This window comes from Pan troglodytes, chromosome 5, assembly GCF_028858775.2.
Source record: "Pan troglodytes isolate AG18354 chromosome 5, NHGRI_mPanTro3-v2.0_pri, whole genome shotgun sequence".
Lineage (NCBI taxonomy): Eukaryota > Metazoa > Chordata > Mammalia > Primates > Hominidae > Pan > Pan troglodytes.
Window position 1 is genome coordinate 87,607,351 of NC_072403.2, and position 25,109 is coordinate 87,632,459.

The following is a 25,109-nucleotide window of genomic DNA, read 5'->3' on the forward strand; positions in this document are numbered from 1 at the left end:
ATCATCAAAATCTTTGTCATTATATTTTAGTGATAATACCCTTGTTTTTATGCTTTAATAGACTGGGGGAGGTAGAGGGAAATGTATTAAACACCTTAAGCTTAGAGTTAAAACTTTAAACATCAAGTGTATTCTCTTCTCACTGAAAGGTTTGTAAGAGAATTTTGTGATCAGTATTCTATCATTATTTGTTCTCTTTGTAAGAACACTGGCAGACACATGTTGTTCTTTTAGAGGATATTTGAATGGTATAAATGGCATGGAAAAGTGTTTAAGAAAACACACACATTTCTTTGAACATTTCAAAGTAAAATGATCATAATTGTTCTAAAGTGGGTATCCATAAGAGTAGCTTCTCTGGACTGGGCAAGGTGGCTCACGCCTATAATATTAGTACTTTGGGAGGGCAAAGCGGGAGTATCTCTTGAGCCCAGGAGTTCCAGACTAGCCTGGGCAACATAGGAAGGCCCTGTCTCTACAAAAAAATAAAATAATTGGCCTGGAGTAGGTAGTAAGACAGTAAACAAACCGGAAAGTCCAGCTATTTTTAATTTCCAACCAAACTGTTGAATCAATTAAAAAAATAAACGAGTCTATAGTGCCTTTCAAATGCCTGAATTTTGACATTTGTACATCAGCTGATGGATTAATATTTTGAATTGCTGTGTGATGGCTCTGCATGGGCATGGTGGCCAGTGCTTCAGTTTTGACAGCATTACCATCCTTGGTGATGACATGGACAGCAATGTTTCTACAATTGTTTGAAATGGTAAATATATTTTTGATTACATGCTGCCTTTTAGGCATACGCTTTTATTCTTTCCAAGTATTTATCGAACCTGCTGTTACAGGCATAAGGATACAGTGATGAACAAAGCAGACAAGATCCCCGCAGTCCGGTAGTTTACATTCTTATGGGACAAAGACTAATACTGAACAAGTAAAACATGAAATAATAATTTCCATGTAGAGAAGTGTAATGGGTTGATGTGATAGACTGACAGTATGATTTCTTTAAATTGCATATTCAGGGAAACTCTTTACTATGAAGCTAACATTTAACTAAAGACTAAATGGGGAATTGGCAGTGCCACGATCATAAGAATGGCTTTTCCAGATAGGGAAGAGGTTGTGCTAAGTTACTAATCCAGGAATGAGTTTGGCATGTCAAAGAACAGAAAAAAGGGGCCACTAAGGCTGGAGCTTAGAGAGGAAAGGAGACAATGTTATGAGACGGGTTTGGAGAGACTGGCTGGGACCTGGGTCATAAAAGGTTTTTGTAAGGTGATCTGAAGCATTTGGATTTTATATTAGTGCGATAGAAGCTTTCAGAGCATTTGAGATAGGGAAGTATTGTTACCTGATAAATATTTGAGATTTTTAAACACAGTCTTTTGCATGTGATTTGTAATTTGGCATAAATAGAAGTTTAAATCAGTGGCAATCAGTTAAGGCTGGGCAAGTTCCTCTCTAAATGGAGGTGTGTTACAAAGGAAAATCAGTAATAGTCTGTAAGTACTCAAAACTATCTCAGCAAGGTCTAGGAGTTGGGGAGGTAGAAAGACAGAGGTAAAACCAATCTTTTTGGTGGGGGAGGTGGGGATTGGAAGGGTTAAGGTGGAAAAATAAGAAGATTTTGAAGGTCTCATCCCATTAGGGATATAATATAATTTGCTTGAGGAAATCATTTGAATCTTGGTAACTGTAATAAGCATTGAGAGGGAAGGTAACTATATTCATTTGTTAAATTCAGTAAGGAAGCAAAAGAGTATGTTGTGCAAACAGTGTTGTATAAAAATAGGAGAAAAGAGGAAACAAAATGAAATAATAAACATAAATAGAAATATAAAAAGTAATAGAGTAAAATGAAAAGAAAACAAGTCCTATCAGTAGTTATAATAACTGTAGTCAGTATATTTAACAAAAGACATGCTGATTTGATTAAACCCAGCTATACTACATTGTTTACAAGCATCATACTAAAATAACAGTGTGAAAGTAAGTTTAAAGCCACAAGAGATGCAAACAAAAAGAAAGCATGAGTGGAATTTTAATTACAAGGGAGATGGAGTTAAGGATTAAAAGCAGTAGACAGGATAAAGGAGCACATTTTGTAATAGGCACAGTTTATGGGAACATAACAAATAAATGTAAAGCCTCCCCTAAAATAGTTAAAATTCAAGAAATTCAACATGGTAAAACCCCGCCTCTATTAAAAATACAAAAATTAGCCGGGTGTGATGGCATGCGCCTGTAATCCCAGCTACTCGGGAGGTTGAGACATGAGAATTGCTTGAACCTGGGAGGCAAAGGTTGCAGTAAGCCAAGATAGTGCCACTGCACTCCAGCCTGGGTGACAGCAAGGCGCCATCTCAAAAAAATGAAAACAATAGAATACAATTGTGGGAGACTTTAATACATCTTGAAAATTAAACTGGTTTATCAGTTAAATAGGAATAATGAATTTTAACTGTAAAATAAATAAGACTTGATTCATTTTCATAGAAATTTATGTATTTGGCCATCTTTTATAATAATGGAAAAATTAATAAAAAGAGCTATCATTAAAGCAAGGCAAACAACAATAACAAAAAGAGAAATGGTGTCCAGATCCTGGTTTCTAAATACCACTCTCCACTAAAAGGAATTTGGAGAAATGGCTGATTCTGGGGTTGTGATGGGTAAGACACAGAATGAGTATGGTATCAGAAACCTAGAAAATGTTAAAAAAATTAAGAGTGCCCACTTCAAAAGCACCTGTACTAAAATTGGAACAATAGAGAGATGATTAGCATGGATGACACACGAATTAGTAAAGCATTTCATATTCTTGTAAACTGTGTATGTTTTATCACTGTAAAAAAGAAAAAAAAAAAACACCAAAAGGATGTAGTTACATCAAAGGGAAACGGGAGCCAACTAAAAGGGCTCCCAAATGCCCAAACTGGTAACAATTGGATTATAACTTAGACCGAGGGACACTCTATGAAATACCTGACGAGTTCTCTTCTAAATACTGAAAAACACAGGAGACTAAGGAGACATGATGACTTAATGCATTGTATCCTAGATTGGATCCTGGAACAAAAATGGGGTATTAGTAAATAGCTGGTAAATTTCTTTCTTTCTTTTTTTTTTTTTTGTTTTCTTTTTCTTTGAGACAGTCTGGCTCTGTCGCCTAGGCTAGAGGGCAATGGTGCAACCTTGGCTCACTGCAACCTCTGCCTCTCAGGTTCAAGCAATTCTTGTGCCTCAGCCTCCTGAGTAGCTGGGATTACAGGCATGCACCACCATGCCTGGCTGATTTTTGTATTTTTAGTAGAGACAGTGTTTCACCATGTTGGCGAGTCTGGCCTTGAACTCGTGGCCTCAAGTGATCTGCCGGATTTTCGTATTTTTAGTAGAGATGGTGTTTTACCATGTTGGCCAGTCTGGCTGCGAACTCCTGGCCTCAAGTGATCTGACGGCCTTGGCCTCCCAAAGTGTTGGGATTACAGGCATGAGCCACCTTGCCCAGCCGGTAAATTTCTAAGGCTAGAATTTAGTTCGTAATAGTGTACCAGTGTTGGTTTCTTTTTTAACGTGTGATGGCAATATTAAGGTGTTGACATTAGGGTAAGAGATATAAGGGTATTCTGAATTGTCTTCGTAACTTTTCTGCAAACCTAAAATTATTTCAAACTTAGTTTACTACAAAAAATAGACTTTCACCACTGAGGCTTATCGAACTTTTAATGAACAGAGCATTCTGATGTTATTTAAACAATTCAGGATAGAGAAATAAATGCTCTCTAGTTCATTTTAAACAGCTTGTAAAAATCTTGGGTTTATGAAATGGGACCTCTGAAGCTACACAAACGCAAACCCTAAGAAGCAAAAATGCTACCCACCTACACAGGAAGACAGCAGATGACAGTAGAGCTTCTCTGCCTCTGGTTGGTTAGGGGTAGAAAAGAAATAGCCACTTTGAGATTAAATCCTAGGCTTGATTTTCAACGAGTTTGGAATTTGAAATTTATACCTGCAAGAGTAATGGAATCCTCAAATTAAGAAATTAATGTAAATGCTGGCCAGGTGCGGTGGTTTATGCCTGTAATCTCAGCACTTTGGGAGGCCGAGGCAGGCAGATCACTTGAGGCCAGGAGTTCGAGGCCAGCCTGGCTGACATGGTGAAACACCATCTCTACTAAAAATACAAAAATTAGCACAGCATGGTGGAGCACACGTGTAATCCCAGCTACTCAGGAGGCTGAGGCACGGGAATCACTTGAACCCGGGAGGCAGAGGTTGCAGTGAGCCAAGATTGCGCACGCTACTGTTCTCCAGCCTGGTGACAGAGCCAGACTCTGTCTCAAAGAAAGAAAGAAATTAATGTAAATTTTCATTTTAGATCATCTAGCAAAAAGGTTTTAAAACTGAATTTTGGAGAAAATAATATATGGCTAGGTAGTTTATCAAACATTTTTATCTTGAAATGTTTATATTCTTGTATTTAAGATACTCTGTTTCTTTATTATAATTTTTAAAAAACAGAACTTTAATTTGCCCTGCTTTTATAGGAAAAAATATAGCAAATATTGAAAACAGTGGCCATAAATTCTGGAAATACAGGGAAGTATACACATTAGTTTAATGTTATAATACTTGGTAAGATTGTAGCTATCATATGATGTATTCAGCATGTTGTCCCTCATTAGCAAAGATGGCTCAGTACACAAGTTCAAATTGCAAGAGCACTGCATTAATATAACAGTTTCATCAATCTCTATATATGCATGTATGATTTACTGTCTCAGGTGATTTATGTCAATTGTTTTTACTAAATCTAGGTAAACCTGGATTTGGAAATAAGACTATATTATATTCTCTTTAGTGTGAAAGTGAATGGAATTTGAAAATATGCATTTTATTTTAATCCCAAGTTAGGAACTAAAAACCTACCTTCTTTCTTATAAGACTGTTACTACTACATCTCAGGCAAATTCTCATTTTCATAATGCATATCTTCACAAATTTCAAATTTTTCAGTGTGGAAATTGCCCAGTTGTACCAGATGTTGCTCTGCTTGATATTGGTGCAATTTGCTGGGATTCAGATTCTGGCATTGCTATTTAATAATTGTGTGACCATGGACAAGTTGATTAACCTCATTGCATTTCAATTTTTTCATGTATAAAGTATTAATATGTTATTTAAGTTTATTGTGAGGATTAAAGGAATTAATAAATACAAAGCACACATGGCACATGATGCTATTTTCTGACTGCTATTATAAGTACACTACTGTCAGCCGGGCGCGGTGGCTCACGCCTGTAATCCCAGCACTTTGGGAGGCTGAGACAGGCGGATCACGAGGTCAGGAGATCAAGACCATCCTGGCTAACACAGTGAAAGCCCATCTCTACTAAAAATACAAAAAATTAGCTGGGCGTGGTGGTGGGCGCCTGTAGTCCTAGCTACTCGGGAGGCTGAGGCAGGAGAATGGCGTGAACCTGGGAGGCGGAGCTTGCAGTGAGCCGAGGTCGTGCCACTGCACTCCAGCCTGGGCAACAGAGCGAGACTCCGTCTCAAAAAAAAAAAAAAAAAGTAAGTACACTACTATCTCCACCCATATTACTTTTTCTTTTGTTATTTTCATATTTTGTTTTCAGTTCAAGTGCCTTGACTTTTTGTAATATAAGAATTTGAAATTCTTGCAAGAAAATTTCTTTGGAACTTTTGTTTGAGTAAAATGATTTTAATGAAATGAAAGCTATGATTTACATTACTAGATCACCAGTGTGAATAGAATTACAAATAAATAGCCTCTTTTATTTTTATGTGGTTTATTTAGAGTAGGAAAGTAGCTATTGTAGCGCCCTGGTCTGTTGCACTTTTTGCAGTTCCTCTTCTATGATGCGCTTTTATCCTACAATTAGCTATAAGGTTTTTGCTTTTTTTCCCCCCAAATTTTGCTTTTTTCCCCCAAAATTAGTGTTGTGTTTAAATAGATACAGTATTTGGATGTAGTATTTAGATATAGTACTTAGTTACTAAGGATTATGTTTAAAATCCTTGATATTGTATGTATTTGAAGTTTAAGAGAGGAATTTAATACTTTACAACAAACATACTTTATAGCCCCTGACATAATGTAATCATACTACAAGACTAAATACTTGTTCCACGATTGCTGATCTTGTACGTAACGTTTTTTGTTCTGATTTTGGAATTGTCCTCAAGACAATCTCATTCAACATTTATTCCTTTATTTATTAATTTGTTTTTAAACAACTAAAAAATACAGTAAAATTTTACAAATTGAGTTTCATTTATTGGTATAGTTTTGTTATTTTATAGTATCACTTTTTATATGGCAAAGAAGCTATGATTTGCTTTTAATAGGCTTATTGTAAGTATGCCATTAACTTTTTCATTTTGAAAACTGTATTTCCTGTTAGAATAAAACTACATAAATTTCTTTTTTAGGAAAGAATACCCACCTCATGTCCAAAAAGTTGAAATTAATCCTGTAAGGTTAAGTCGGCTCCAAGGTGTTGGTAAGTGTGCAGTTTTGTTACACCTGTGAAGGATTTCAAATTGCTGTATGAAAAGTACAATGGAGATACGATGCTGGCTTTAGAATATTCCCAGGTATGATAGATATATATGTAGAAAACCATTTTTTTGTAACTGATTTGAGAATTTCTTTAATGGTAACCTGATACCTGGAACAGTTGCACAGTTAGGTGATTACAGTTTGAAATCTTTTGATTATTTTAGCATTTTTGCTATGTTACAAATTTCCAAATAGTGTAACTGTAGTTGAGCTATAGCTTTGAAATTGAGTTTTATTGAACTATGTTATAATGTTGTATTATGTAATTGTGTTTCCACTTACTGGTTTTGCTTCTAAAATTTAGAATACATTAGGGAAACACTCAATTAAAAAGAGACCACACCTGCTAAAACTGTGTTAATAGTAGATACTGGAAAATCATTGTGAGTAAGTATTTATATTCATATTGAAATATTTTTCAATATACTGGTTATTAATCCAAAAAATAAAATAAGGGCAAATAACATTTATAAAAAATATATCATCATAAAATCAGTTTTCATTATCTGGAATAATGATTCTTAACGTGTGTCCATCTTGTTTTTGTGAGGCCTTTGTTTAAATAGCTCTGATGGCTCTTACTTCCAAAATAGAATAATTTTTAAAAGCTAGGTTTTTCTGATAGCTTAGAATGTGCTTTTAAAAAACACCCACATTTTTTTTTCTACTTTGGGTGAAAATCTTTTGTGCATGTATTGAACATTTCTCTATTTCATAAAGAGAATATTCCAAACATTTCATCCTTTCTTAATAATGGACAGTCTTCATAGATGTGAATTATTATACTTTACATACTAAGCATAGTTAAGCTTACTAAGTTTATTAAGTTTAGTAATAGTGACTACTCTCTTCAGCATTTATTCTGTTATACCTTAAATGTTTATTGAGCTCTTACTCTGCTATATGCTGAGTCCAGTGCTTTGCATTCATTATTTACTTTTATCCTAGCTTTCTGTTGAAGATCCCTATAAGCTAAAAACTTCCTCAAGGACATAGGGCTAGTAAATGACAGAGTTGGTATTGGAACCCATGTCTGTTTGATGCCAAATCCCACTCTTAAACACTGTACATTACTATATTCTTGCTCTGTCACAAAGAAGGTTACTGCTAATCCTCAGAACTGTACAAAAGGTATTATTTTTATTTTAACAAATGCATTTCTGGCCTGGTATGGTGGCTCACGCCTATAATCCCAGCACTTTACGATGTCGATGCAGGCAATCACCTGAGGTCAGGAGTTCGAGACCAGCCTGGCCAACATGGCAAAACCCCATCGCTACTGGAAAAAAAAAATACAAAAATTAGCTGGGCATGATGGCACATACCTATAATCCCAGCTACTCGGAAGGCTGAGACACAAGAATCGCTTGAACCCAGGAGGCAGAGGTTGCAGTGAGCCGAGATCGCATCACTACGCTCCAGCCTGGGTGGCAGAGTGAGACTCGGTCTCAAAAGTGAAAAAAAAAGCATTTCAAAGATGTTAAGTGATTTGGCCCACTAATAATGGTTTTAGATGCCTATCAGCCAGGCTTGTTACCAATAATTTTTAAAGTTTATTCAACAGCATTCATTAAGTAAATAAGCATATTCAAGTTAAAAGAAAAAAGAGCATGCTTATTTACTGTTCTTTTAACTTGGGTTTTGTTTGTTTGTTTGTTGTTGTTGTTTTTTGAGTTGGAGTCTCACTCTGTAGCCCAGGCTGGAAGGCAGTGGTGTGATCTCAGCTCACTGCAACCTCCGCCTCCCGGGTTCAAATAATTCTCTGCCTCAGCCTCCCAAGTAGCTGGGATTACAGGCGCCTGCCACCAAGCCCAGCTAATTTTTGTATTGTTAATAGAGACGAAGTTTCACCATGTTGGCCAGACTGGTCTCAAACTCCTGACCTCGTGATCCACCCACCTCGGCCTCCCAAAGTGCTGGGATTACACGCGTCAGCCACCGCGCCTGGCCCTTAACCTATTATTTTGAAATAATTTTAGACTTAGAGAAAATTTGCAAATTTAATACAGAGACATACGTTTATTTTTTCACACAGCTTCCCTTAATGTTAGTATTTTATAATCCTCGTACACTTAGCAAAACTAAGAAATTGGTATAAGATTCTTAACTAAGCTGTAGAACTTATTTAGATTTCACTAGCTTTTCACTAATACCCTTTTTCTGTTCCACGATTCATTCTATGATCCCACATAGCATTTGTCATGTTCTCTTAGTTTCCTTAACGATTTTGAAGACTAGTCAGTTGCTTTGTATAATGCCTCTCAATTTGGTGATGATGATGTCTTAGGATTAGATTAAGGCTATGCATTTGGGGCAAGACTTCCACAGAAATGATGTTGTGGCATTCTCAGTGCATCATTTTAGGGGTTACATGATGTTGAATATGTCTTAGGATTGGTAATGTTAACCATGATCATTTGGTTAAGATACTCTCTGCTGGGTTTTTTCACTGTAAAATTACCGTTTTTCCCTTGGTGCTTAATAAAGATTTTAGAAGAGATATACTCTGAAACTGTGCAAATACCCTGTTTCTCTTCAAACTTTCACCCACTGATTTTAGCATCCATTGGTGGGTCTTGCTGGCATCAGTTACTGCTTAATGTTTGTCTAATGCTGATTTTCTGTTTTCTTCATTTCTTTTACATTTATTGATTGGAAATTGTCTGTAGGGAAGATCTGTACCTTCCTGATATATTTATTGATGATTATTAATTATTTATAGCTGTGGACTCATTATTAATAAATGAGGGTTTTATGACTAATACTTGTAAACCTTAGGAGAGGAATGTTGATGTATTTAACTTGTAAACTTTGTTTTCAGCTTCTTTTGTGTTAGGTACGTACATGTATGCTTGGGTGTAGGATAAATAGCAATGCTATAATAATACTGTATATATTGTTATATGAAGATTGCATTTTATTTCAAGATTTCCTTTGGAGATAACTTTTAAAACATTGAGATTTCAAACCACAGGATCACTAATTACTTGCATAACACTTAGCATAATTTTCTCCTAAACGATATCATGGTCTTTCTATAGTTAACACTCAAGGTGATTTTCTTTATTGTTCTCTTTGCCTTCTTTATTTTGAATTTGAGGCACTTAGTATGATTTTTTTATAAGTTATAGCCACATATCAGTACTTACCAGCATGATAAGCAGTTCTTTACTATAAAATTAAAGTTTGTAAACCATTAAGTGTAATTTTTGGTCAGACCACATGTCCTGTTGCTTTTTTATTTAGTTGCTTTAAAAATTTTTTCTAAACATACAGAATAACAACCGTTAAGATCTCATTTTTCTCTCCACCTACTCTCTCATTTGTTTCTTAAACTCCCTTTTTTTTCAGCCTGTTTTTTGTATCCTTGTTAGAGAGAACAGACATATATTGTCCCTGAATGTACATTTAATTATATTCTTCATGTAATTACATTATGTAATTACAACTCAATCACCTAATTTAGCACTGCTTAACACATGTTAACTTTTGCTTTTTGTTCGTTTTTGAGACAAGGTCTTGCTCTATTACCCAGGCTGGAGTACAGTGACATGATTACGGCTCACTGCAGCCTCGACCTCCTAGGCTTACATCATTCTCCCACCTCCACCAAGTAGCTGGGACTGCAGGCGCATGCTGCCACATCCAGCTAATTTTTTGTATTTTTTATAGAGATAAGGTTTCACTGTGTTGCCCAGTTTGCTGTCAGGCTTCTGGGCTCCAGCGATCTGCTCGCCTCAGCCTCCCAAAGTGCTGGGATTACAGGTTTGGGCCACTGCTCTGGCCACATATTAACTTTCAACCAGTCAGGGTAGCTGTTGTTAACATTTTAATATATAACTTTCCAGACCTTTTCTATGCACATATACTCATTTTTAAATTGATACATAATATTCATACTGTATGTACTGTTCTGTATGTAACTTGCTTTCTGACTTTATGATATCTAGTTTTTACACTCTCATTAAAAGATGACAGACATGGAACCAGCATGGAAAACACAATTAAAGGAAGTTTAAGAATCAAATGCACCAGCTATGGTAGTTCACACCTGTAATCCCAGCATTTGGGGAGGCCAAGGCAGGAGGATCGCTTGAGCCCAGGAGTTTGAGACCAGCCTGGGCAACATGGTGAAACCCTAACTCTCCAAAAAAATATAAAAATTAGCCGGGTATAGTGGCGCGTGCCTGTAGTCCCATCTGCTTGGGAGGCTGAGGCAGGAGGATCACTTGAGCCCAGCAGGTCAAGATTGCAGTGAGCCACAATCGCGCCACTGTCCTCCAACCTGGGCAACAGAGTGAGACCATATCTCAGAAAAATAAAAAGAATCAAATGGATTCTTAAATTTATGGAGGACTTCCTTACAACTTTTTTTTGACCTCGTGATCCGCCTGCCTCAGCCTCCCAAAGTGCTGGGATTACAGGCGTGAGCCACCACGCCCAGCTGCAAATTTTTATATCCAAGTTTCTATAATCTTTTTTTTTTAAATAAATGTGCAGTGGCCCACTATGTTTTATGTGGCATAATTTGTTTTCAATGTTTTGACATTTAAAATATTATTACTGTACTGGTACGTGCTTTTTATATATTTGATCTATTTCTTTGCATCAGATCCCTAGAAATAAAATTTGGGGGACAAATGATATACAGATTTTTAAGACTTGATACGTTAATGCCAAAATGCCTTGTGTGGCCGGGCGCGGTGGCTCACGCCTGTAATCCTGGCACTTTGGGAGGCCGAGGCAGGTGGATCGCTTGAGGTCAGGAGTTTGAAACCAGTCTGGCCAACATGGTGAAATCCCATCTCTATTAAAAATCTCAAAAAAAAAAAAAAAAAGAAAAAGAAAAAAAATGCCTTGTGTAAAGGTGGTTAGCTCCCAACACAGTATTATTTGAGTCGGCCTATTTTCTCCTGCTTTTCAGCAACATTAGATTATTATCATTCTTTTAGTCTTTGCCAGTCTGATCAAAATGTTTTTCTTATATTTTCTTCATAACTGGTGAGATATCTTACATGATTAATGGCCATTTGAATTTATTTTATTTATGTCTGCCCATTTATTTATGTGTCCTTTGCCTGTTTAATACTTATTTAGCAACTCTTTGTTATCTTTGATGTATATATCTTTCCATTTTGTGGTTTTTCTGTTACTTTTTTCTTTTCTTTTTTTTCTTTTTTGACGGAGTTTCGCTCTTGTTGCCCAAGCTGGAGTGCAATGGCGCAATCTCAGCTCACCGCAACCTCCACCTCCCGGGTTCAAGCGATTTTCCTGCCTCACCCTCCCGAATAGCTGCGATTACAGGCCTGGGCCAGTCTGCCTGGCTAATTTTGTATTTTTTAGAGGTGGCAGGGTTTCTCCATGTTGGTCAGTCTGGTCTCGAACTCCCAACCTGAGGTGATCCCCCCGCCTCAGCCTCCCAAAGTGGCGGGATTACAGGCATGAGTCACTGTGCCTGGCCTTACTTTTTTCTAATGTTGTCAAATAGTACATTGTAGTTGAATCTGTTGTTAAAGTTGGGTTTCCTTAGTATTGTATTTAGTAAAGCTTTTCCAACCCTGGGATTTTAAAAATATTCACCTTTATTTTCCAAAAGTCCTTGTAGATTTATTTTTATTTATTTACATGTTTTTACATGTACATCATTTTTATTTAACAGCATTATTTTATTAATTAACCTTGTTTTCCCTCAGTGCATTTGGGTGAATGTCAGGAATGCCTACTGAAGTATTTAATAAATTGCTCTAGGAATCAATTTCAACATTTTTTCTCATGTTTTTGGAATGTTGTGGTTTTTTTTTTTTTAACTAGTTTATTTTGCAAATATATTTGTAAGTTTTCCACTGATATCTTAAAGTTAGGTATGATTATTAATTCAAGCTGGCCTCGTGCCCCTATAAAATGACAGTGTCTGTTCTTGGGAAACTCCACGGCTAGATAGACTACAAACTTGTAAACATACTGTTGTAGAGTCAGAAAGTAGTATGTAAAAGCCAATTTAAAATGTGGTATCATAAAGGAGTGGTCACTGCCCTTTTCTGGAGTTTTAATTAAATCTTCACACACAAAGATGAGGCCAAGCATGGTGGCTCACACCTGTAATCCCAGCACTTTGGGAGGCCAGGGTGGGAGGATCACTTGAGCCCAGGCATTCAAGACCAGACTGGCCAACATAGTGAGACCCTGTCTCTATAAAATAAAAAAAAATTAGCCAGGTGTGGTTATGAGCACTTGTAGTCCCAGCTACTCAAGAGGCAGAGGTGAGGGGGGATCATTTGAGCCCGTCAGGTGAAGGCTGCAGTGAGCACAGGTTGAGGCTGCAGTGCACTGTGATCATGCCTCTGCACTCCAGCCTGGGCTACAGAGTGAGACCCTATCTCAAAAACAAAGCAAAACATAAGTAAAGCTGAGTTTTGAATCATTGGAATTTGACATACCAAGTCGAGGAAGAAAAGCTTTGCACCTAATGAGGATGGAATGCAAAGGCACAACAGGTGAAAGAGTCTCATCTTATTTGAACAAATAATGTATTTGATTGGAGAATGGGTAGAGGATAGTCAGAGTTGAAGCCATAGAAGTAGGTAGAGGTAGATTGTCATGCTAAAGAGTTTTTACAAAATCCTGTATGCCAAAAGTATAGTATTTAGCCAGAAGTGATTTTTAAAGAAGATAATGAGAATGTGATAGATACATGACTTCAGTTTTATTTTACACTGAAAATCAGTAGCAGCTACATGATGGAGAAAACCATTTTTCTAGTTTGTCTTTCTCTTTTGAAAAATTATAAAAAATGTAAAAGCAAATACATAATCATTATAAAGATAACGGTTTGTATTCTATCACTGTCGTCTGGGTACTTATTTTTCAGTGTATTAGTAGTATCACAACTAAAATCTCAAATAAGAAAGTTAAGCCTCTTCCTTACCCTGCTTCTCCCACAACTTCTATTATGAAAATGTTTATGCAGAAAAGTTGAGACTTCTACAGTGAACATGTGTATATCTATGTGGTAGATAGATATAATTAACACTTTTCTGTTCTTGTTTTATGACATGTCCATCTAGTCATCCCTTACTACGTTGATTCATCTTATTTTTTGATGCATTTTAAAGTCGATTGCAGACGCCTAGTATACTTCTAAACACTTCAGTGGGCATATTATTAACTAGAGTTCAATATTTGTTTACAGTTTATTTTCTTTTGAGGGCTTGTTTGGAGGTTCTAGCAGGGGAGCACAGCTACTTGTATACCCTTGAACCAAGATCGGTCCTCCTCTATCGGGGATGGTCGTCCTCTTTCACCCAGTGTGCAGCTTTGGAAGAGATGCGCATGGAGCGATGAGGGAGGAAGTGGACACCCACCTAGCCAGCCAGATCAGCCCAGTTACCCCTGGCGATCAATGGGGTGACAGATGTCGCAGCCAGATCACCCTCACATTCTTTCTTTTGAAATAAAATTTACTACAATGAAATACATAAATCTTAAGTATATAAAATTTGAAAACTACATATCCCTTTCTAACCAAAATCCCCATGAAGACATAGTAGAAATGGTATCAGCACCTTAGGAAAGTTCCCTCATGTTCTTTCACAGTTAGTCCCTACCTCTTCCCCCTCAAATGTAACCATTGTTCTGATTTTTCCTAGCATAGATTAATTTTACCTGTTCTAGGACTTCATGTAAATGGAGTAATGCACTATATACTCTTATGTGAGGCTTCTTTCATTCAGGATCTTATTTTGAGACTCATCCATCCTGTTGCTTGCATCAATAGTTTGTTTCTTTTTAACATTGCATTGTATGAGTATACCAAGTTATTTATCGATTTTCCTGATAATCGATAATATAAATAATCGATAAACAACACCTGGGTTGTTTCCAGTTTTTGTCTATTAAGAATAAAGCTGCTATGAACATTCTTTTTATGAAGGATCTTTTTTTAACTTGATTTTTTTAATGTCTTCTATTTATATCGAACCTGTATATAGATCACTCTTACCCAGTAATATCTTCCGTAGTCTCCCCTTTTGTGCATACCTGGAAATAGTGTAGTGTATTTAAAAAGACATTGAGCTAGGCTGGGCGTGGTGGTTCATGCCTGTAATCCCAGCACTTAGGGAGGCCGAGGTGGGTGGATCACCTGAAGCCAGGAGTTCGAGACCAGCCTGGCCAACGTGGTGAAACCCTGTCTCTACTAAAAATACAAAAACTAGCCAGGCATGGTGACGCATGCCTGTAATCCCAGCTACTCAGGAGGCAGAGGCAGGAGAATTGCTTGAACCTGGGAGGCAGAGGTTGAGTGAGCCGAGATTGCGCCACTGCACTCCAGCCTGGGCGACAGAGCAAGACTCCGTCTCAAAAAAAAAAAAAAAAAAGAATACACAATGAGCTAGAAAATCTAGCAGGGAGTATCCTAATCTTCATGTTCCTACCACAGGGTCTTTGGTAAATACTCTTTATTCTCTTTCTCATCCCTGTAAGAGGGATTCAGCATAATGTCACATGGTTTTCGTCTTAAGTACTTCTCTGGAGTAATCTGTTGAGAATTTGAGGCTACATCAGCCTAGCAAAAATCACTTCTGTGATCAGTTAGCTAGTAAAACTTCCACAGGCCACTTACTAAGTATTTGCCATCCTTGAACCAGTCCAATCTTAAGCTTTTTGCCATTTTATGTTTCTGCTGTAATTTTAGACTAGTTCATTTTTACTTGAGTTACCAAATCTTCTCAAGTGTTTTTCTCTTCTTTCCCTAGAAAATGGAATCCTAATGGAATTTCTTAACCCTGAGGCTAACATTTTTGTGTTTTTTTCTTAACTCTCTATAGATCTAGTTTCCTATAACACTATCAATCATTTACCATTTCTCCTCATGACATTGGTTTCAAAAGTCTCAGCTTAACTTTCTTAATTATGTCATTCCTTCCTTTTTCTCTTTCTTTCAGAGCCTTATAAATAACCTTGATTTAGGTAGGGATCAGAATTTTAATGTCATTTTTCTCTACCTATTATCAATTAAAATTTTGAATTATATCAAAGCTTTGGACATTTGTTTCCCTCTTTGTTATGATGGTAGAGAAAATGTGACATAGACATGATGTTATAGGTATGGTGAAGAGAAGAGTGTGATTACATAATCAGGATGAAATGATACTGTTTTTTTAAATGTCAGTCTCCAGGATGCAGCAGAAAACTAATTAGATACATGTTTGAGCAAAATAATGTGCAAAGATACTGTGTGGCTTAAAAAGATTAATGAAGTATGTTTATAAGGAAAAAGCTTTCCTTTGGGTACATTATCAAATTTAGTAAGGCCAAAAAAGCTTGTAGGGGCTTATGTTTTAAGACTGCTTTACTGTAAATTAAGTTTTTCAAATAATTGGTTGTGTGTTTCAGACAACTGTGTTTATTTTCCGAATTCCAAAATGTCTGCCTTCTTTTTATAGTGTCACATCATAGCTCTTCAACAAAGTAACTTAGCCTTCATAAAAATAATACCTGGATGCTCTGGACTGGAGCAGCTGCTCTGTAACCTCAGATTTTAGATCTCGGGAGAAAAAAAGCACTTTTTAGTTACTCTCTGGCCAGAGGCTAAGTCCTTAATTGTTCTATATCTGTGTTTGAATCATTATCTCTGTGTCAGAAAGGTAATGCCATTTTCAGAGATGACATAGTGACAATGTCTCTTCCTCCGACCCCTGTAATTTCATTTTTTTATGTGTCATATAGTTTTATGTTTCTCATGTAATTCATTAATCCAGGAAACATTTGTTAAGCCCTTGTGTAGTTTCTAGATGCTGGGAAAACACATGACTAAAACGTAATTTCTGCTCTTCCCAGAGCTGGCAATACAATGGGGGAACAGAAGTACAAATAACAATAAAATGAGAGCTGTGAAAACTCTAGGGATTGTTTAATTGTGCCTAGAGTGGGGCAGAGGCAGCTTCTTAAAAAACAAGAGTTTGAATTCACCACATAGGCAGAGCTTCACTTGTGAAAAAAACAGCATATGTGAGGGTGAAAGAGAGAACACATGAAGAAATGAACCTTTTTGAGGTAAAGTTTAAGTGGAAGTAAGATTGAAACAGGAACTTCTGCTTGCCAAAAGATGGAATTTAATTAGAGTATTAGAATGACAAAGTCATAATTTTTTACTAGATCACTTTGGCAGTAGTGGGGAAGGATTTAAGGGGAGCAAAATTGGGATAGAGGACATCAGTTTAGGCAAGAGTTAAGCGTCAGAAATGTAGTGGCAGTGGGTTTGGAGAGGACAGAGTGAACTTAAGAGCTATTTAGAAGTAAAGATGAAGGGACAAGGAGTAGTCATCGATTATTTAAATTTCTAGCCTTGGTGTCTAGGAAAATAGACGTGCAAACAATGAGAGGGTGATGATCACTTAGTGAAACTTTTTGTGATTGCACTAAGCAAGAATAATTATAGGTTTCTTAAGATGGTGTTGTATATCAAATTAAATATTATATAATATTGATTTTTATGTCTACATAATCTTATTTTTAAAAACCAAATGATAAAAGAATATTAAATATAGGAAACTAGAAGTATTTAACAAAGCTGTGTTTGTGCAGGTTATTTTGGTTTACAGATTCTTCACTTATGTTTTAGAAACATGTTTGGCCTCTTGGATACTTAATCCTTTGCTGATAAAGTCAGATTATGGTAAATTTTAAATTGGCCTGTTTTGGAGTTCATCAAATCATTTAAACATTATAATTATATTTGTAATGAAAATTATTAAATTTACATAAAAAATATCGAGAAAAATTCTCTTGCATGTTCCAAAGTTAAAAAAGAAAATTAGCTTGTGGCAGGCTTAGTTTAGTTTCGTTTACCCAAACAATTGTACTGTTTGAATTCAAATTTTTCTCATTACTACTCTTAAAGTAAGTGACTTGGAAAAAAAGAAGGAAACCAGCCTGGGCAACATAGGGAGACCCTGTCTCTACAAATAATAAAAAAATTAGCTGAGTGTGGTGGCACGTACCTGTAGTCACAGCTAGTTTGGAGGCTGAGGTGAGAAGATCACTTGAGCTAAGGTGTTTGAGATTAGAGTGAGCTATGAGCATGCCACTGAACTCCGGCCTGGGTGACAGAATGAGACCTTGTCTCCCAAAAAAAAAAAAAAAAAAAAGGGAATTGTGAGTATGTGAGTGGTTAGGCACAGGAAGGGCTTCTGTTACCTTAGTAGAACAAAATAAAGTGAAGAGGATATTGATACACTTGATGAAGTGGTGCATATGTGGAGATCCTGCTGAGGAGTGAAAAATAAATAAGAGAAGAGTAATCCAGGATATAATTATTGGTTTAGTCTTATGTTCTGATTATTTTTTTTGCTGTAACACTAGCTTATTTTAACTAAAACTTAAAGTTTATTTTTTTCTCCTTCCTTTAGAACGTATAATGAAGAAAACAGAAGAGTCCGAATCACAAGTGGAGCCTGAAATCAAGAGGAAAGTACAACAGAAACGGCACTGTAGTACCTATCAGCCTACTCCTCCTCTATCTCCTGCTTCAAAAAAATGTTTAACCCATTTAGAGGTAAGTAGAGAAATTATTCTTTGTTGCTAATCAGATTGTGTTTTGATTAATATTAGTTTCAGTACTTATTAAATTCTAGGTGATCTTTTATCATAGGACCAGAAGAGACTTGGAAAACTTATTTAGGCAGCTTTTTCTGCCTTCAGTAGACCATTTTTATGCTTGTTCAAAATGTAGAATTTATTTTTCTGTAAAGAATTTATCAGTGCTTCCCTGCAACATACTTCAAATGATTGCTGTCTGCCAGAATTTTTATCAAATAATTTTAAGAAGCCAAAAAGTTACAAAAAATAGTAGAAGAAAATCTATATATTTATCTCCCAGATTGCTTGTTGTTCACATTTGCTTTATTGTCCTCACTCTCTATGCCTTTTTCCCTCCTTCCTCCTGCCTACCCATAAACGTGTGTATATGTATTTTTTTGTACTATTTGAGTTGAAGTTGCAAGCATGATGCCCATTTACCATTTAATATTTAAGTATGTGTGTTTTTGGTTTTTTATAATCAGAATACATCTGTCAAAGTCTCAAAGTTAACATTGATCTAAAATTACCATTTAATCCACAAGTCCCATTCAAATTTCAGCTAAATAATGTCCTTTATGCGTATAGAATTGAATTCAGGGTCATGTGCTGCATTGAGTTGCTGCGAATCTTTAGTCTCTTTCAATAGAAATAATTTCACAGTCTTATCTTTTTCATAATCTTGGCATTTGTTGAGGAGTATAGGACACTTACTTTGTGCCTCAAATTGGGTTTGTCTGATGTTTGTAAATGATGTGTGTAGTTTTCAAGAATGCTTCAGAAATGATGCTGTAATCTTACTGCATTACATCAGGAGACATACGATGTTGATTTTCACATTAATGATATTTTACCTTAGTTAAGATGTTCTAGATTTCTTCACTGCAATGTCAGTTAATAGGTATTTGACTAATTCATTAATAAGATTTCTAACATGAGCTAGAAGTATTTCTTATTCCGTATTTATATATTCATTTATATCAGCATGTACATATGAATACTTTACTTAAAAGGGTTATACTCTGTAACTTTCATGATGTTTCATGACTTACCTTGATGCTTCAATTGTCCCAGATTCCATGTGAGTCCCTTCAAGCTGGCCTCTGTTTTTTCTGACATGTCCCTATCATTCTTTGAAGACATTCATGACATTCACTTCTCTGCTTTTTAGTATAACAAGATGGTCTTAACTTATCTTGTATTTCTTTTTTTTTTTTCCCCCGAGATGGAGTCTTGCTCTGTCACCCAGGCTGGAGTTGAGTGGAGCGATCTCGGCTCACTGTAGCCTCCACCTCCTGGTTCAAGCAGTTCTTCTGTCTCAGCCTCCTGAGTATCTGGGACTACAGGCATCTGCCACCATACCCGGCTTATTTTTGTATTTTAGTAGAGATGGGGTTTCACCATGTTGGCCAGGCTGGTCTTGAACTCCTGACCTCACGTGATCCACCCACCTCAGCCTTCCAAAGTGCTGGGATTACAGGCGTGAGCCACCGCGCCCGGCCATTATTTTGTATTTCTGTCTCAGCCCTAGAGTCATTCATTTCTCTGAGGAGCCATGCATACAAGGAGAAAGAAATATCTTCTCCTTCAAGTGGAGGGAACATATTTGGGCACTAGTTATGTTCATTCACATGGGTATTATTGTTTCTCGGCCTTCTCAGTGGACAAAGCTAAGAAATACATGTGTGTGTATTAATATTTAATCTATATTAGAATCCATAAGTTCACACTGATAACTCTAATTCCAGCCCAACACTGAGTTTATTTAATTTTTCCCACGTTGCATGTTTGTAACTCCCTTCTCCAGAAGTAAGTAACTTGACTCCCATCACCCCTGGTGTATTTACCTGTTAGCTTAGTTTTTCTTTATGTGATAATGTCCTGCCATGCCAACCTAAGTTTGGCTCAGGCCATGCTGATATCACCTACTGCTTAGCCTAGGTAAAGGAGGAGGAAAGCTCCTCCCTAAATACAACATCTTTCGTCCACTGGACATGCCCACTGAAAACCTCAGTTTGTTTGTTTTTAAAGTTCAGGGGTACATGTACAGGATGTGCAGGTTTGTTACATAGGTAAACGTGTGCCGTGGTGGTTGCTGCACAGATCATCAATCACATCACCTAGGTATTAAACACAGCAATAATTGTTTTTTAATAGAAGTCTTCCTTCTTTTACTCTATTCCTATGCCAATTGTTCTTACTTTGTTCTTAGTGGAGATAAAGAATTGTAGCCAGCCTCTATGTAAACTTTAATTCCTAGACAAGGTTAGTGGTTTTTTCTTTCCATGTATAGTCTCTGAAATTCTACACTATGTACCACTTGTAAGAAAACAAGATCTGTGGGCCGGGCACGATGGCTCATGCCTGTAATCCCAGCACTTTGGCAGGCCGAGGCAGGTGGTGGATCACCTGAGGTCAGGAGTTTGAAACCAGTCTGGCCAATATGGTGAAATCCCGTCTCTACTAAAAAAACAAAAATTAGCTGAGCATGGTGGTGGGCACCTGTAGCTCCAGCTACTTGGGAGGCCGAGGCGGGAGAATCTGTTGAACCCTGGAGGCAGAGGTTGCAGTGAGCCAAGATTGTGCCATTGCACTCCAGCCTGGGCAACAAGAGTGAATCTCCTTCTCAAAAAAATAAAAGAAAGAAAGAAAGAAAACAAGACCTGTGAATTTAATGGGATTAACATCTTTAGGATATTTAGTAAAAATGACATAGTCTCAAAGACAGACTTATTAAGTGCAGTTGGTTATTTATGGGTAGAGTCTTGCAGATAGTATGTGATATGTAATTTGGAATTATTTAATTTTGTAAAACGCCTTCCACTTCTACTGACCAAAGCAGGGAATGAGATTTTAATCAGTTTTTTTTTTCTCTTCAATTTTTTTTGTTTGGAGAGATTGGATGTCGCTATGTTGCCCAGGCTGGTCTTGAACTCTTGGCCCTAAAGAGTCCTACTGCGTCAGCCTCCCAACGTGTTGGGCTTACAGACCTGAGCCACCATGTCCAGGTTTAGTCAGTTTTTGTTTTCCAAAAGAAACTACACTTAACATAAAATTTTTATGAAAATTTATTACTTTACAGTATTCTCTACTAAAACGGAGCAGTATTGAGATTCTAGTTTTTAGAGAGTTAGGTTAATAAAATGTTAATCTCTAGTTTTTATCATGAAAATTTTTTTTATCTTATTCAGTGTAGTGTATCTGCATTTTGTTCGTAATTCTCAAGAGTTCCAAGATAATGTTTCTTAGCTGATGGAAGGCATATCGTAATAGCTCAGAACATACTTCCGTTCATATTTTAATATTGGGGATTTTAATAGTAGGAATGTGTTTTTTCTGTTTTAGTATCAATTTTATGAGAGGAAACAGCACTTTTCCATGAAATTCTTTTCATTTAGATATGCCCTCTTTACCTTTATTATAGATACTAAAGTAATGGAGCCAGTCAGTACTCAGCTTGATCATATCCTCAGATTCTTGGAGACAGAGTTATTTTATATATAGCTGACTGCTAGACTAGATAGTCTTGAAAATTTCTTCCAGCATTTTGATATTAAATCCCGACTAACATTACTTATTTAGGCTCTCATGGTAGCCATGATGGTAATGATGGGGAAGAGAGGGACTTAATTTTGAGACTTTGAGGGGATTCCTTAATGATGCAATAAAATGCCAAAATCTTTTATTTCTTTTGTTCTTTTGGAACTTTATGAACACCGTGAATGTTCAAAATGTGGAAAGGAAAAAGAAAATCAGACCAAATGCCAAAGTTGTGGTGTTCTTTTTTCTAAGGATTTGCAAAGAAATTGCAGACAAGCTATTACTTTGAATGAGTCTACTGGACCATTATTAAGAACGTCAATTCATCAGAATTCTGGAGGACAGAAGTCACAAAACACAGGATTAACAACCAAGAAGTTTTATGGCAACAATGTGGAAAAGGTTCCAATTGATATTATTGTGAATTGTGATGACAGTAAACACACTTATTTACAGACTAATGGAAAAGTCATTTTACCTGGGGCAAAAATACCCAAAATCACAAACTTGAAAGAAAGGAAAACAAGTTTGTCAGACCTAAATGATCCAAGTAAGTATTTTACTCCCTTTAATATTGCTTATATCAATCCAGTATTTTTCAGATATATTTTTACAACCACTCTCCCCAACCCCATATATATTTTTAATATAAATGTGAGCTTAAAACTAATCTTGTTCTCATCCTGTCCATCTTAAATAGTTAAAAAAACAAACAAAAAAAACCACAGAACTTGACCCTAGTCTTAGATGAAGTGCTAGTTATAACCAGCATTCTGACTTCGGCCAGGTTAATTTAATCTTTCTGATCTGTAAATGGGTAGATTTCCTGCTGATAGTGGTTTTTTTTGGGGGGCGGGGTGCCTAAAATAACATAAAATATGCATAGCCCAATAAAATATTTGACATACAATATCCTTACCACATTTGTTCCTAACTCTATATCCTGTCTTTTTACTCTTGTGTGTATGTGTATGGCATGCAGTCCTTGTTTATAATAAACAGCAAAAGATTAGAAATTATTGGGGACTGGTTGACTAGAGTATACAGCGTGTATACTCTAAAGGAGTGAAAGATCTGATAAACTGTGTAATTTCCAAGATCCTTAATTAAGTGAATAATGCAAGCTACAGATAAGAGTGTATACTGTGGAGAATGAACATAATTTCTTCTAAAAAATAGAAATTGGGCACAGTGGTGTCCCAACTACTCAGGAGACTGAGATGAGAGAACTGCTTGAGTCCAGGAGTTGAAGTGTAGCCAGGGCAATATAGCAAGACCCTGTTGCTAAAAAAAAAAAATAATAATAATAATTATAAACAGAACACTAGGCTTTCCTTTTAATATATACTTGTGTAGTTTTTCATTAAAAATATAGTTCATGGGCCTTTTAAAAAAATCTATATACATGTACACACATACGTCTGTATGTATATATATATACATCTATACATGTCAGGTACTGTGCTAAGCATTTTACATACCATTTGTTCTTGCAACGATTCTGTGAAATAGATAACCCTTATTGTCCCTAATTCTACAGAGAAGAGAAATTGAGCCAAATAACCAGTAAGTGGCAAAACCCCACCTCTCAAATGCTATATATGTAAATCTGTTTAGATCGTCTAATCTGGCCTGTTAGGTTTTCTGCTGATAAAAGACCAGTGTTGAAAGAGAAACCATGCTCAATATTTGTTCCTGAGACTGGACAGTAAAATTAAAAAGACAGGTAGAGAAATACTGAGATGATACTTCTCTGGGACATGTACATTACTCAGTAAAAATTAAGCATTTATGTTTGAAATACTAATAAAGTCAATGCATGACTTTTGAATGCTTTTTCTGTGTCAGGCTGTTTCAGGCCTGGGGATATAGCAGTGAACAAGACACTGTCCCTGTTCTCTTATAGTTTATGTGTAGCAGGGAGAAACAGATAAACAAGTGAACATCCGCAACAAGGAACAACAGAAAATTTAAATCAGTTAATTTGATTGTGTGTGTGCTTACTTTATTGGGTTATCAAAGTGATATTTAGGCTGGGCGCATTGGGTCACGCCTGTAATCCCAGCACTTTGGGAGGCTGAGGTGGGCGGATCACGAGGTCAGGAGATCAAGACCATCCTGGTTAACACGGTGAAACCCCGTCTCTACTAAAAATACAAAAAATTAGCTGGGCATGGTGGTGGGTGCCTGTAGTCCCAGCTACTCGGGAGGCTGAGGCAGGAGAATGGCATCAACCCAGGAGGTGGAGCTTGCAGTGAGCCAAGATTGCGCCACTGCGCTCCAGCCTGGGTGACAGAGTGAGACTCCGTCTCAAAAAAAAAAAAAAAAAAGTGATATTTAAACTAATACTTGGTGGCCAAAATGCATAATATTGAGGGAAGTAGAATTCAGGCAGGAGCAAGCTTGTGGTGTTTCAGGGACAGAAATACTGGCTAGTGTGCCTGGAGGATAAAGAGACAAAAACAGAATATTAGAGAAAATTGGATAAATAGGCAGGGGCCAGATTATGTAAATTTATAAACCATAGCAAGGAGTTTGTATTTGACTCAAATACAATGTGAGTGGCTTTGTGGAATTAAGATATAGAGATAGATTTGCTACGATTCAGTAATGAGTACAAGGTATAAGAGCAAATTACCATCATAGTGTCTTTTCTTGCTCACGTCCATTTACTCAACAAGACTTATTGAACATAAGGCACTGGTCCAGATTTTTCCAAGGACCAGTTAAGATTTTAGTAGCTTCCTGTGTGAGATAAAATTACTTGGCTACAGCCAGGTGCGGTGGCTCATGCCTGTAATCCCAATATTTTGAGAGGCTGAGGCAGGCGGATCACCTGAGGTCGGGAGTTCGAGACCAGCCTGGCCAACATGGAGAAACCCCATCTCTACTAAAAATACAAAAATTAGCTGGGTGTGGTGGTGCACACATGTAATCCCAGGTGCTGGGGAGGCTGAGGCAGGAGAATCACTTGAACCCAGGAGGCGGAGGTTGCAGTGAGACAAGATCGCGCCACTGTACTTCAGCCTGGGTGACAGAATGAGATTCCATCTCAAAATATATATATATTTTATATATATATAAAATATATATGTGATATATATAAAATATATATGATATATAATATATATGATATATATGATATATATAAAATATATATCATATATTATATATCATATATATATATACTTGACTACATGGAGTTTCACACATATTTACAATGCATTCTATTTTGTGAACAAGTTGTATGCAAATTATTTTTTACACCTTAAATTTTTTGGGACTCTGAAATAGACCTACTGTTCTTCTTGTAACTTGCTGATATTGCTGTTTGGGTGAGTGGTGATGGACTGTAAAATCAAATTTTATATTTGTATCATATTTTTTAAAAGAT

General features: G+C 36.5%; 1 protein-coding gene and 1 pseudogene across 24 annotated transcripts in view; both read left to right on the forward strand.

Moving 5' to 3' along the window:
- Window positions 1–25,109, forward strand: part of SENP6 (SUMO specific peptidase 6) — a 114,065-nt gene that overhangs the window by 39,437 nt on the left and 49,519 nt on the right. For 11 of the 24 annotated variants that reach the window (XR_010158070.1, XR_010158071.1, XR_010158072.1 and 8 more), the window contains 3 exons: window positions 6,469–6,539; window positions 18,007–18,152; window positions 21,968–22,265. Coding sequence is in view for 20 of the 24 variants with exons in the window: in XM_003311361.6 (XP_003311409.1) it covers window positions 6,469–6,539; window positions 18,007–18,152; window positions 21,968–22,265 (515 nt within the window). In the remaining 4 variants the exon portion in view is untranslated. Of the gene's footprint in view, window positions 1–6,468; window positions 6,634–18,006; window positions 18,153–21,916; window positions 22,266–25,109 lie in introns of those variants that run through there. The other 13 variants (XR_010158069.1, XM_054686060.2, XM_063813202.1 and 10 more) reach the window with 3 other exon arrangements.
- On the forward strand, window positions 2,739–2,832 carry LOC112209626 (U6 spliceosomal RNA; annotated as a pseudogene).